This window comes from Stegostoma tigrinum, chromosome 13, assembly GCF_030684315.1.
Source record: "Stegostoma tigrinum isolate sSteTig4 chromosome 13, sSteTig4.hap1, whole genome shotgun sequence".
Classification (NCBI taxonomy): Eukaryota; Metazoa; Chordata; class Chondrichthyes; order Orectolobiformes; family Stegostomatidae; genus Stegostoma; species Stegostoma tigrinum.
Genome location: NC_081366.1, coordinates 66626186 through 66640562, shown reverse-complemented (window position 1 = coordinate 66640562; position 14377 = coordinate 66626186). Strand labels below are relative to the sequence as shown.

Below are 14377 nucleotides of genomic sequence, written 5' to 3'. Positions count from 1 at the left end.
CCTTTCACTGCATATCCAATTGCTTTGGGTCTCCATCCAGTCACTCTTGTTCTCTATCCTGCCACTCTGGATCGCTATCCTGTCGCTCTGGGTCTCTATCCTGTCGCTCTACGTCTCTATCCTGTCGCTCTACGTCTCTATCCTGTCGCTCTACGTCTCTATCCTGGTGGTCACGGTCTCTGTCCTGTCACTCTGCATCTGTACCCTGTCACTGTTCCTTTCTATTCTGTCACTCTCGGTCTCTATCCTGTGTCAGTCGATCTCTATCCTGTTGCTCTCGGTCGCTATCCTTTCCCTCTCAATCTGTATCGTGTCTTGCTCTGGGTCTCTATCCTTTCGCTCTGGGTCTCTATTGTGCTCCTCCGGGTCTCTGTCCTTTCACACTGGGTCTCTATCATGCTCCTCTGGGTCTCTATCCTGTCACTATGGTTCCGTATCCACTCACTCTGGGTATCAATCCTGACAATCTCAGCCTCCATCTATTTGGTCTGGATCTCTATGCTGTCACTCTCGGTCTCCTATCTTGTCACTCTGGTTCTCTATCCTGTCACTCTGGGTCTCGATCCTGTACCTCGCTGTCTATCCTTTTGCTCTGGGTCTCCATCCTGTCACTCACGGTCCCTAGCCTGTCACGCTGGGTCTCTATCCTGTCAATCTCTGTCGCTATCCTGTCCTAACCTGTCACTCTGGTTATCATTACAGACACTCTCAGCCTCCATCCATTTGGTCTGGATCTCTATCTTGTCACTCTGGGTCTCCTATCTTGTCCCTCTTGTTCTCTATCCTGTCACTCTGGGTCTCGATCCTGTCAGTCTGGGTCTCGATCCTGTCCCTCTCGCTGTCTATCCTATCGCTTTGAGTCTCTGTCGGTCATTCTGGGTCTCCATACTGTCGCTCTTGGTCTCTATCCTGTCATTCTCAATCTCTATCCTGTCATTCTCAACCTCTATCCTGTCACTCTGGCTCTCATGCCTGTCACTCTGGTTCTCTATCCTGTCACTCTGGGTCTTGATTGTGTCCCTCTCACTGTCTATCCTTTTGCTTTGTGTCTCTATCCTGTCTCGCTCTGGGTGTCTATTTTTTCCACTCTGGGTCTCTATCCTGTCAGTCTGGGTTTCTATCCTGGTGCTCTCGGTCTCTATCCTGTCACTCTGGGTCTATACCCTGTCACTGTTCCTTCTTATCCTGTCACTCAGTCTCTATCCTGTGTCCGTCGGTCTCTATCCTGTTGCTCTCAGTCTGTATCCCGTCTAGCTCTGGGTCTCTATCCTTTCACACTGGGTCTCTATCGTGCTCCTCTGGGTCTCTATCCTGTCACTCTCTGTTGCTATCCTGTCACTATGGGTATCAGGTCTGATACTCTCAGCCTCCATCAATTTGGTCTGGGTCTCTATTCTGTCACTCACCGTCTCCTATCATGTCCCTCTGGGTCTCAATCCTGTCCCTTTTGCTGTATATCCAATCGCTTTGGGTCTCCATCCAGTCACTCTTGTTCTCTATCCTGCCGCTCACGGTCTGTATCCTGTCGCTCTGGGTCTCTATCCTACCGCTCACGGTCTCTATCCTGCCGCTCTGGGTCTCTATCCTGTCGCTCTACGTCTCTATCCTGGTGGTCGCGGTCTCTGTCCTGTCACTGTGCATCTATACCGTGTCACTGTTCCTTTCTATTCTGTCACTCTCGGTCTCTATCCTGTGTCCGTCGATCTCTATCCTGTTGCTCTCGGTCTCTATCCTTTCCCTCTCAATCTGTACTGCGTCTTGCTCTCGGTCTCTATCCTTTCGCTCTGGGTCTCTATTGAGCTCCTCCGGGTCTCTGTCCTTTCACACCGGGTCTCTATCATGTCACTCTCTGTCGCTATGCTGTCACTATGGCTATCAGTCCTGACACTCTCAGCCTCCATCAATTTGGTCTGGATCTCTATGTTGTCACTCTTGGTCTCCTAACTTCTCACTCTGGTTCTCTATCCTGCCACTCTAGGTCTCGATCCTGTCCCTCTCGCTGTCTATCCTTTTGCTCTGGGTCTCTATCCTGTCACTCATGGTCCCTATCCTGTCACGCTGGGTCTCTATCCTGTCAATCTCTGTCACTATCCTGTCCTATCCTGACACTCTGGTTATCAGTACTGACACTCTCAGCCTCCATCCATTTGGTCTGGATCTCTATCCTGTCACTCTGGGTATCCTATCTTGTCCCTCTTGCTCTCTCTCCTGTCACTCTGGGTCTCGATCCTGTCCCTCTCGCTGTCTATCCTATTGCTTTGAGTCTCTGTCCGGCCATTCTGGGTCTCCATACCATCGCTGTCGGTCTCTATCCTGTCATTCTCAAACTCTATCCTGTCACTCTGGCTCTCATGCCTGTCACTCTGGGTCTCTCTCCTGATACTGTTGGCCTCTTTCCTGTCACTCTGGTTCTCTATCCTGTCACTCTGGGTCTCGATCCTGTCCCTCTCACTGTCTATCCTTTTGCTTTGGGTCTGTATCCTGTCTCCTGTCTCGCTCTGGGTGTCTATTTTTTCACTCTGGGTCTCTATCCTATCACTCTGGGTCTCTATCCTGGTGCTCTTGGTCTCTATCCAGTCACTTTGCGCCTATACCCTGTCAGTGTTGCTTTCTATTCTGTCACTCTCGGTCTCTATCCTGTGTCCGTCGATCTCTGTCCTGTTGCTCTCGGCCTCTAACCTTTCCCTCTTAATCTGTATTGTGTCTTGCTCTGGGTCTCTATCCTTTCACTCTGGGTCTCTATTGTGCTCCTCTGGGTCTCTATCCTTTCACACTGGGTCTCTATCGTGCTCCTCTGGGTCTCTATCCTGTCACTCTCTGTCGCTATCCTGTCACTATGGGTATCAGTCCTGACACTCTCAATCTCCATCAATTTGATCTGGATCTCTATTCTGTCACTCATAGTCTCCTATCATGTCCCTCTGGGTCTCGATCCTGTCCCTTTCGCTGTACATCCAATCGCTTTGGATCTCCATCCAGTCACTCTTGTTCTCTATCCTGCCGCTCGTGGTCTCATCCTGTCACTCTGGTTCTCTATCCTGTCACTCTGGGACTCTATCCTGACAGTCTGGGTCTCTATCCTGGTGCTCGCGGTCTCCATCCTGTCATTCTGACTCTATATCCTGTCACTCTGCGTCCCTATTCTGTCATTCTCAGTCGCTATCCTATATCCGTCGGTCTCTATCCTTTTTCACTCTCGGTCTATATCCTGCTCTTCTGGGTCTCTATCCTGTCATTCTCTGTCGCTGTCCTGTCACTATGGATCCCTATCCTGTCACTCTGGGTATCAGTACTGACACTCTCAGCCTCCATCCATTTGGTCTGGATCTCTATCCTGTCACTCTCGGCCTCCTATCTTGTCCCTCTTGCTCTTTATCCTGTTGCTCTGGGTCTCGATCCTGTCCCTCTCGCTGTCTATCCTATCGCTTTGAGTCTCTGTCCGGTCATTCTGGGTCTCCATCCTGTCGCTCTCGGCCTATATCCTGTCATTCTCAATCTCTATCCTGTCACTCTGGCTATCAGGCTGTCATTCTGAGTCTCTCTCCTGATACTGTCGGTCTCTTGCCTGTCACTCTCGGTATCTATCCCATCACTCTCGGCCTCTATCCTGTCAAGATAGGTCTCTGTCCTGTCACTGGATCCCTATCCTGTCATTCTGAGTCTCCATCCTGTCACACTTGGTTTCTATCCTGTCACTGTTGGTTTCAATCCCGTCACTCTCGGTCTCTATCCTGTCACTGTCAGTCTCATTCCAGTCGCTCTCGGTCATGTCCCAGTCACTCTCAGTTTCTTTCCAGTTGCTCTGGGTCTCTATCCTGTCACTATGGTTCCGTATCCTGTCACTCTGGGTATCAATCCTGACAATCTCAGCCTCCATCCATATGGTCTGGATCTCTATGCTGTCACTCTCTGTCTCCTATCTTGTCACTCTGGTTCTCTATCCTTTCACTCTGGGTATCGATCCTGTACCTCTCGCTGTCTATCCTTTTGCTCTGGGTCTCCATCCTGTCACTCACGGTCCCTATCCTGTCACGCTGGGTCTCTATCCTGTCCTAACCTGTCACTCTGGTTATCAGTACAGACACTCTCATCGTCCATCCATTTGGTCTGGATCTCTATCCTGTCACTCTGGGTCTCCTATCTTGTCCCTCTTATTCTCTATCCTGACACTCTGGGTCTCGATCCTGTCAGTCTGGGACTTGATCCTGTCCCTCTCGCTGTCTATCCTATCGCTTTGAGTCTCTCCGGTCATTCTGGGCCTCTATCCTGTCATTCTCAACCTCTATCCTGTCACTCTGGCTCTCTATCCTGTCACTCTGGGTCTTGATCGTGTCCCTCTCGCTGTCTATCCTTTTGCTTTGGGTCTCTATCCCGTCTCGCTCTGGGTCTCTGTCCTGTCACTCTGGGTCTATACCCTGTCACTGTTCCTTTCTATTCTGTCACTCAGTCTCTATCCTGTGTCCATCGGTCTCTATCCTGTTGCTCTCAGTCTGTATCCTGTCTAGCTCTGGATCTCTATCCTTTCACACTGGGTCTCTATCGTGCTCCTCTGGGTCTCTATCCTGTCACTCTCTATCGCTATCCTGTCACTATGGGTATCAGTTCTGACACTCTCAGCCTCCATCAATTTGGTGTGGGTCTCTATTCTGTCACTCACAGTCTCCTATCATGTCCCTCTGGGTCTCGATCCTGTCCCTTTCGCTGTATATCCAATCGCTTTGGGTCTCCATCCAGTCACTCTTGTTCTCTATCCTGTGGCTCACGGTCTCTGTCCTGTCATTCTCGATCTCTATCCTGTCACTCTGGTTCTCTATCCTGTCACACTCGGTATCTATCCTGTCACTCTGGGTCTCCATCCTGTTGCTCTACGTCTCTATCCTGTCGCTCTACGTCTCTATCCTGGTGGTTGCGGTCTCTGTCCTGTCACTCTCGGTCTCTATCCTGTGTCCGTCGATCTCTATCCTGTTGCTCTCGGTCTCTATCCTTTCCCTCTGAATCTGTATTGTGTCTTGCTCTGGGTCTCTATCCTTTCGCTCTGGGTCTCTATTGTGCTCCTCTGGGTCTCTATCCTGTCACTCTCAGTCGCTATCCTGTTACTATGGATCCCTATCCTGTCACTCTGGGTGTCAATCCTGACATTCTCAGTCTCCATCCATTTGGTCTGGATCTCTATCCTGTCACTCTCCTTCTCCTATCATGTCACTCTGGGCCTCTATCCTGTCCTTTTCGCTGTATATCCTATCGCTTTGGGTCTCCATCCAGTCACTCTGGTTGTCTATCCTGCCGTTCGCGGTCTCTATCCTGTCACTATGGTTCTCTATCCTGTCACTCTGGTTCTCTATCCTGTCTCTGTCGGTCTCTGTCCTGTTAGTCTGGGTCTCTATCCTGTCGCTTTTGGTTTCTATCCTGTCGCTCTCCAGTCAATAGACAATAGACAATAGATAATAGGTGCAGGAGGAGGCCAATCAGGCCTTCGAGCCAGCACCACCATTCATTATGATCATGGCTAATCATCCACAATCAGTATCCTGTTCCTGCCTTATCCCCATAACCCTTGATTCCAGTATCTTTAAGAGCTCTATCTATATCTTTCTTGAATGTATCCAGAGATTTGGCCTCCACTGCCTCCGCAGGAACTGATCCTGAATCTATAGAACATTGGAAAATAATTACCAATCTGTCCATGATTTCTAGAGTCACCTCCTTAAGTACCCTGGGATGCAGACCATCAGGTCCCGGGGACCTCTCTGCCTTCAGACCTAACAATCTGTCCAACACCATTTCCTGCCTAATATAAATTCCCAGCAGTTCATCCATTACCCTAGGTCCTTCAGCCACTATAACATCTGAGAGATTGCTTGTGTCTTCCGTAGTGAAGACAGATCCAAAGTACCTATTCAACTCTTCTGCCATTTCCTTGCTCCCCATAATAACTTCACCCGTTTCTGTCTTCAAGGGCCCAATTTTAGTCGTAACCTTTTTTTTCTTTTCACATACCTAAAAAAGCTTTTACTATCCTCCTTTATATTTTTGGCCAGTTTGCCTTCATACCTCATTTATTCTCAATGTATTGCCTTTTCAGTTATCCTCTGTTGCTCTTTAAAACTTTCCCAGTCCTCCGGCGTCCCGCTCATCTTTGCTATGTTATACTTCTTTTTTATTTTTATACAGTCCTTAACTTCCCTCGTCAGCCATGGCCGCCCCTGCCTCCCCTTAGGATCTTGCTTCCTCTTTGGAATGAACTGATCCTGCACCTTCTGCATTATATCCAGAAATACCTGCCATTGTTGTTCCACTGCCATCCCTGATAGGGTATTGAACCATTGAACTTTGGCCAGCTTCTCCCTCATAGCTCATAGTTCCCTTTCTTCAACTGCAATACTGGCACTTCCGATTCTCCCTTCTCCCTCTCAAATTGCAGATTAAAACTTATCATATTATGGTCACTACCTCCTAATGGCTCCTTTACTTCAAGGTCCTTGATCAAATCTGGTTCATTGCACAACACCAGATTCAGAATTGCCTTCCCCCGGTAGGCTCCAGTACCAGCTGTTCCAAGAATCCATCTTGGAGGCACTCCACAAACTCCCTTTCTTGGGTTCCAATTAAATCCTGATTCTCCCAGTCTACCTGCATGTTGAAATCCCCCATTACACCTGTAGTAATACCTTTGCGACAGGCCAATTTCAACTCCTGATTCAACTTACACCCTACATCCAGACTACTGTTTGGGGGCCTGTCGATAACTCCCATTATGGTCTTTCTACCCTTAGAATTCCTCAGCTCTATCCATACTGACTCTACATCTCCTGATCCTATGTCCCCCCTTGCAAGGGACTGAATATCATTCCTCAACAACAGGGCCACCCCACCCTCTCTGCCCATCAGTCTGTCCTTTCGATAGCACGTATAGCCTTGAATATTCATTTCCCAGGCCCTGTCCACTTGAAGCCATGTCTCAGTTATCCCCACAACATTGTACCTACTAATTTCCAACTGAGCCTCAAGCTCATCCACCTTATTTCTTATGCTTCGTGCATTCATATATAATATTTTTAATTTGTTACTCCCCTCACCCTTCCTATCAATCCCTATTTCACCTGACCATTCTGTATGAACCCTTCTTGAGTTTTCTGCTCAGTTGATTCTGTTGTCTTTCTTAACTTCTCTTATTTTCACTTTGCCTTTAACTTCCTGCTTACATTTCTATCTCTACCCTGTCACTCTCGGTCTCTACCCTGTCACTCTCGGTCTCTACCCTGTCACTCTCGGTCTCTACCCTGTCACTCTCGGTCTCTATGCTGTGTCTCCCGGTCTCTATTCTGTCACTCTGGGTCTTACTCTGTCACTCTCCGTCTCTATCCTGGTGCTTGCTGTCTCTATCCTGGTGCTTGCTGTCTATATCCTGTCACTCTGCATCTATATCCTGTCACTCTGCGTCTCTATCCTGTCACTCTTGGTCTCCATCCTGTCACTCTTGGTCTCATCCTGTTTTTGGTAGCTATCCTGTCAATCTGTGTCTCTATCCTGTCACTCTTGTTCTCTATGCTGTGTCTCCCAGTCTCTATTCTGTCATTCTGGGTCTTATCCTGTCACTCTCGGTCTCTATCCTGGTGCTTGCTGTCTGTATCATGGTGCTTGCTGTCTCTATCCTGGTGCTTGCTGTCTCTATCCTGGTGCTTGCTGTCTCTATCCTGTCGCTCTGCGTCTATATCCTGTCGCTCTGCGTCTCTATCCTGTGTCTCTTAGTCTCTATCCTGTGTCCCTTAGTCTCTATCCTGTTGCTCTTGGTCTCTATCCTTTCCCTCTCAATCGGTGTCCTGTCTCACTCTTGGTCTCTATCCTGTCACTCTGGGTCTCTGTCTGTCACTATGGATCCCTATCCTGTCACCCTGGATATGAATCCTGACATTCTCAGCCTCCATGCATTTGGTCTGGATCTCTGTCCTGTCACTCTCAGTCTCCTATCCTGTCATTCTGGGTCTCTATCCTGTCACTCTCTGTCACTATCCTGTAAGTATTGATCCCTATCCTGTCACTATGGATCCCTATCCGGTCACTCGTTGCGGTCTCTATCGTGTCACTCTGCATCTATATCCTGTCACGCTCGGTCTTTCTCCCGTCACTGTCAGGATAGAGACCGAGAGGGAAAGGATAGAGACCGACGGACACAGGATAGAGACTGAGAGTGACAGAATAGAGACGCAGAGTGACAGGACATAGAGGCAGAGTGACAGGAGAGAGACTGCAAGCACCAGGATATAGACCCAGAGTGACAGGATATAGACCCAGAGTGACAGGATATAGACCTAGAGTGACAGGATAGAGACCGAGACACACAGGATAGAGACCCAGACTGTCAGGATAGAGACCGAGAGTCTGGGTCTCTATCCTGTGTGCCTTGGTCTCTATCCTGTCACTCTAGGTCTATATCCTGTCACTCTGGGTCTCTATCCTGGTGCTTGTGGTCTCTCCTGTCACTCTGCCTCTACGTCCTGTCACTCTGCATCTCTATTCTGTCACTCTCAGTCTCTATCCTGTGTCCGTCGGTCTCTATCCTGTTGCTCTCGGTCTCTATCCTTTCCCTCTCGGTCTGTATCCTGTCTCGCTCTGGGTCTCTATCCTGTCACTCTCGGTCTCTATCCTGTCTCACTCTGGGTCTCTATCCTTTCAATTTGGGCCTCTATCCTGTCACTCTTAATCTGTATCCTATAACTCACGGTCTCGATCCTTTCTCTCTCGGTGTCGGAACTTTCACTCTGGTTGTCAATCTTCTCACTCTGGGTGTCTATCCTGTCGCTCTCGGTCTCTATCCTGTCACCCTCGTTTTCTACACTGTCACTCTCGGTCTCTACCCATCAGTCTGCGCCTCTATCCTGACACTGTGTCTCTATCCTGTCATGCTCGTTCTCTATCCAGTCATTCACGGTCTCTATCCGTTCACTCTCAGGCTCTATCCTGTGTCTCTCGGTCTCTATCTTGTCACTCTGGGTCTCTATCCTGGTGCTTGCGGTCTCTATCCTGTCCCTCTGGGTCTATATCCTGTCATTCTGCGTTTCTATTCTGTCACTCCCAGTCTCTATCCTGTGTCCATTCGTCTCTTTCCTGTTGCTCTCGGTCTCTATCCTTTCCCTCTTGATCTGAATCCTGTCTAGCTTTGGGTGTCTATCCTGCTCCTCTGGGTCTCTATCCTGTCACTCTGGGTCTCGATGCTGTCCCTTTTGCTGTCTATCGTTTCGTTTTGGGTCCCTGTCCTGTCTTGCTCTGTGTCTCTTTCCTGTCACTCTCTGTCTCTATCCTTTCCCCTCGACCTGTATCCTGTCTCACTCTGGGTCTCTATCCTGCTCCTCTGGGTCTGTATTTTGTCACTTTCTGTCTCTATCATGTCATTATGCATTCCTGTCCTGTCACTCTGGGTATCAATCCTGACATTGTCAGCCTCCATCCACTTGGTCTGGATCTCTATCCTGTCACTCTCGGTCTCCTATCTTTTCCCTCTGGGTCTCGATCCTGTCCCTCTGGGTCTCGATCGTGTCCCTCTCCTGATATCCCGTATTGCTTTGGGTCTCCATCCAATCACTCTGGTTGTCTATCCTGCCGCTTGCGGTCTCTATCCTGTCATTCTCGATCTCTATCCTGCCACTCTGCCTCTCATGCCTGCCACTCTATGTTTCTATCCTGATACTGTCGGTCTCTTCCCCGTCACTCTCGGTTTCTATCCTGTCATGATAGATCTCTGTCCTGTCACTTTCATTCCCTATCCCGTCGCTCTCGCTCTCTATCCCGTCATGATAGATCTCTGGCCTGTAACTTTTGTTCCTTATCCTGTCATTCTGGGTCTCTATCCTGTCGCTCTCGCTCTCGGCCTCTATCCTGTCGCTCTGCATCTCTATCCTGGTGCCCACAGTTTCTACCCTGACACTCTGGGTCTGGATGTGAGTTTGCTCGCTGAGCTGGAAGGTTAGTTTTCAGACGTTTCGTCACCATTCTAGGTAACATCGTCAGTGAGCCTCCGACGAAGCGCTGGTGTTATGTCCCGCTTTCTATTTATCTGGTTAGGTTTCCTTGGGTTGGTGATGTCATTTCCTGTTCTTTTTCTCAGGGGGTGGTAGATTGGCTCCAAATCAATGTGTTTGTTGATGGAGTTCCGGTTGGAATGCCATGCTTCTAAGCATGGCATTCCAACCGGAACTCCATCAACAAACACATTGGCTCCAAATCAATCTACCATCCCCTGAGGAAAAGAACAGGAAATGACATCACCAACGCAGGAAATGGCATCACCAACCCAAGGAAACCTAACCAGATAAATAGAAAGCGGGACATAACACCAGCGCTTCGTCGGAGGCTCACTGACGATGTTACCTAGAATGGTGACGAAACGTCTGAAAACTAACCTTCCAGCTCAGCGAGCAAACTCACATCCAGAACCTCAACCTGAGCTACAAATCTTCTCAATACCCTGGGTCTCTACGTTGTCATTCTCAGTCTCCAACCTGTCACTCTCGGTCTCCTATCGTGTCACTCTGGGTCTCTATCCTGCTGCTTGCTGTCTCTATCCTGTCACTCTCAGTTTCTATCGTGTTGCTCTGGGTCTCTATCCTGTCACTCTGGGTCTCCATCATGTCACTCTCGTTATCAATCCTATTACTCTGAACCTGTATCGTGTCATTCTCGATCTCTGCTCAGGTTGTCTATTTTGTGAACCAGGATCTTTTATCTGGTGAGTCTGAGTTTCTTCTCTGCCACTCGGGTTACCTGTTCTTACTATCTGCCAGTCTCTATCTGGGTCACTGCTCTGTAACTGTGCAAAGGATATGCAGGAGCGGAGTGATCTGGGTGCCTACGTGCTTCATATGCTCAAGGTGCGAGTTTAAATTGAGTGAGCAGTTAGTGAAGCATACAATTTGTACAGATTTATAAACACAGGTATGTAGTATAGGATCGAGGAGGTTTTGCTGAATTTCAATGAGACACTGAATGAGTTTCAGGCGAAGGACTGTGTACAGCTATGAGCGCTGCATTTGACATGGATATAATAAAGAGAGTGCAGCAAGAGTTTATAAGAACCATTCCAGGGATGAGAAACTTCAGTTATGAAGTTCCATTAGAGAAGTTGGGACTGTTTCCCTTAGGGAGGTGACAGCTCTGAGATCTGGTAAAGCTTTTCAAAACAGATAAGGTTGGACAGGGAGAGTCTGTTTCCACACATAAAATAATTGAGGATGAGAGGGCATCAATGTAAGACAACTAGAAACAAGTATGCTCTAAAAATCTTTTATCACAAGTCGTTACCAAGCCTGCCCCCTCTGGAGATGTGGTGGAGACAGATTCAACTGGGAAATTCAAGATAAGTAATCATATCATGCTGTCTTGAATTCCCCATTTGAATCTGTCTGCACCACATCTCCAGAGGGGGCAGACTTTTATTTAAATAATCATATCATATTAATAGAAGCAATATTTAGCTTAGGGGGAAATGGCAGGAGAATGACATTGAGTCATTATGTTCAGCCAGAGAGTTGGTGGAGACACAGTGGGCAGAGTGGCCTCCTTCTGTCAATTTTGTCATTCTGATTTGCATTTATGTAGCACCTTTCATGATCATATGAAGTGTTAAAACACTTTGCCAACAATCGAAGTAAGTACAGGAAACAAGTCAGTCAATTTGCATAGCTCAGACCTCCACAAAGAACAGTTTGATAAAACCAGATAATGTATTTTGTAAAGAGATAACAAAGTGTGGAGCTGGAGGAACACAGTGGGCCAAGCAGCATCTTAGGAGCACAAAAGCTGATGTTTCGGGCCTAGACCCTTCATCAGAAATATTGGCCAGGATATCTTCTCTGCTCTTCCTGAGAGTTGCCGAGGGATCTGTTATACTACTCTGGTAGGCAAGATTTTTAAAAAAACTCTCACTGTAGGATAGCACTTCTGAGAATAAGCTTCCCTGAGTATTACACTGAGTGTCACCGTTAATTGTTATGCAGAAGCCCCAAAGTAGGATTTAAACTAATAATTGTCTGACAGAGGTTGGAGTGTTACCAACTGAGTAGTGGCTGGCATGATAATTGAGTCAGATATGATTCAGTTAGAATGTGGAACAGAGTCAAGGAGCTGAATAGACTCTCTATGGCAAGAAATATGTGGTTTTTAAAAATCAACTTAACGTCTTGTCCAGGTGGATACTGAAACAATCCTGGTCTCCAAATCCTGGGTTAATATCCAATTAGATACTTAATTCAAACAGCTTTGGGCTCTCCCACCTCCTGGTAGATCATTGTGAATCAATTTAATGGCATATCAATGTAAACAGATTCCTTTCTAAAGAAACAACTAAAAACACTCTCTGCTGGATATTTGAAACAATGTAAAGTATGGTTTGCTTCATATGTTATAAGGTAGAAGAAGGAACGTGAGAAAGAAACGGAGAAAGAGACAAAAGATGAAGGTGTGAAATTAACTACTTAGGATGTACGTAACTGACTGATAGTAGCCATTCTTCCAGTTTTTCTTCATTCATTCATGAAACTCTCCCATCTATAATCTCTCTGTTTGAAATGCTTTTATTCTCTTTTCATCACTTCTTAGCCAGCTTCCTCAAATATCTAAAGAAATCAGAGTAAGTGAAAGCAAAGAAGACAGTTGAACAAAGGTAGACAGTACCGTGGTGTCCACTGTGTCATTATGTGGGAGTATAAGTGTAATCTGCATGATGGCCCCTCCACACATCATCAAGAGATTACAATGGACTAGAAGTTCACAAAGAAAGAGATATCATCAGTGGTAAAATGAAGACTGTGACAAGGACAGATGAAGAATGGAGGTGATAGCACATTGCCTCTGCCCTACTCTGAATCATGAGATGCAGGACAATAAAGTTAAAGGATTTAGACATAGGCCATTGATAATTTAATGCTGTAAACACTCAAAAACCACAGCCTTTGTTGACTATATTCTCACCTCTTATTGAGCATTCTAAACCAGGTCTGAACACCATGAAAGAGGGAAGTGAGGGTCGCTGGAGGGTGGCTGACACGACCCCTGTTGCAGAGTACTAACTGCTAACATTCTTCTTTTACTTTTCTGTCCCATGCAGCTCAGTGACAGAAGCAAGGAGTGTGTCTTCATAGAGATAGTGCTGGAAAACAACTACACGGCCCTGATGTCTGCCAAATATACCGGCTGGTACATAGGTTTTACCAAGAAGGGGAGGCCGAGGAAAGGACCCAAGACTCAACAAAACCAACAAGAAGTGCATTTCATGAAAAGATACCCAAAGATTCAGGGAGAGACCCAGGCACCATTTAAGTTTACCACAGTTAATAAGAGAACTAAACGAATACGACCCTTGAATTCCAGTTAGAGGACCTCACAGATCACAAACTGTCCCAGAGCATTATTTTTGCATCATTATTATTAATAAGAAACAGAAGGATGATCTATTTTTATATATTGTATGACAGGTTGGGGGTGCTGGGAAAGGGAAGAGTTGTACCTATTTGTTCCAACCCTTTTAATGTAATCAACCTGTCTTATTTAAAGGAAAGTTGTTGATTTGAACAATTGGAACAAAAAAGAAGCAAGAAAGAAGAGAGAAATAAAAATATATAATGGGACTACAGTCCCTCCTTACAGATTGGTAGTTTTCTGAGGGGTAAAGAAAAATATATAGAGAATGTTGACGAAATGCAAGTCTGACTTGTCTGGAGCTAGTGTGTTGCCTATTGGTTCTTCTGGAGGTATGAAAATACAACAAACAGGAACTCTTCTTGGATCTCAAGTGCTTCTCAAGGCAACTAAACTATTATTTTTTTTCCCAAAATATGACTGTATCTTGTCCTCTGTTCTGGACAATGCTACAGATTGCTGCTATACATTCAAAGAGAGACATTCATTTTCAGTTAAAGCTATCTAATGAGCAAATATTTATTTCCTCTCTATGTATAATACAGATCCCTTGAAGCAAACTGTACTGCCTCAGTGATTAAATGCGAGAACATATTTAAAACATTGTTGTGAGCCATGCAAATATTCTGTTATTTCAATATTTCTAAAGTGAATTGCAATGGCTGATGAACTGAATTTCAGTAAATCATGGGGTGGTGAAATATTCTTGCTGTGCCCTCTTGAACTGTAACAAATGACATCTAGACCACTTGGTTCATTGTTGTTATAGAGTTCTCCCAAATGGCCTGGCCTTGGTCCCACAACCAATCTGAGTTGCAGATTGTCTGACTATTTGCTTCATTGCTTTGGTGGAATTATTGCCTGCTACATTTCTCTACATTACAAGCACAACCTTCCTTGTAAGCACATCCTGAAAGGCGATGTATAGTGCCTTGTCTTTTTCTCACCTTTCGATCTCAAGTGGTGG

General features: G+C 46.5%; 1 protein-coding gene across 2 annotated transcripts in view; it reads left to right on the top strand.

Annotated features, from left to right (window-relative positions):
* Window positions 1-13976, top strand: part of LOC125458324 (fibroblast growth factor 18-like) — a 107512-nt gene extending 93536 nt beyond the window's left edge. For both annotated transcript variants that reach the window (XM_048543524.1, XM_048543523.1), the window contains exon 5: window positions 13100-13976. In XM_048543524.1, the coding sequence (XP_048399481.1) occupies window positions 13100-13366 (267 nt within the window). In that variant the 3' untranslated portion in view covers window positions 13367-13976. The remainder of the gene's footprint in view (window positions 1-13099) is intronic.
* Window positions 13977-14377: the final 401 nt, after the last annotated feature.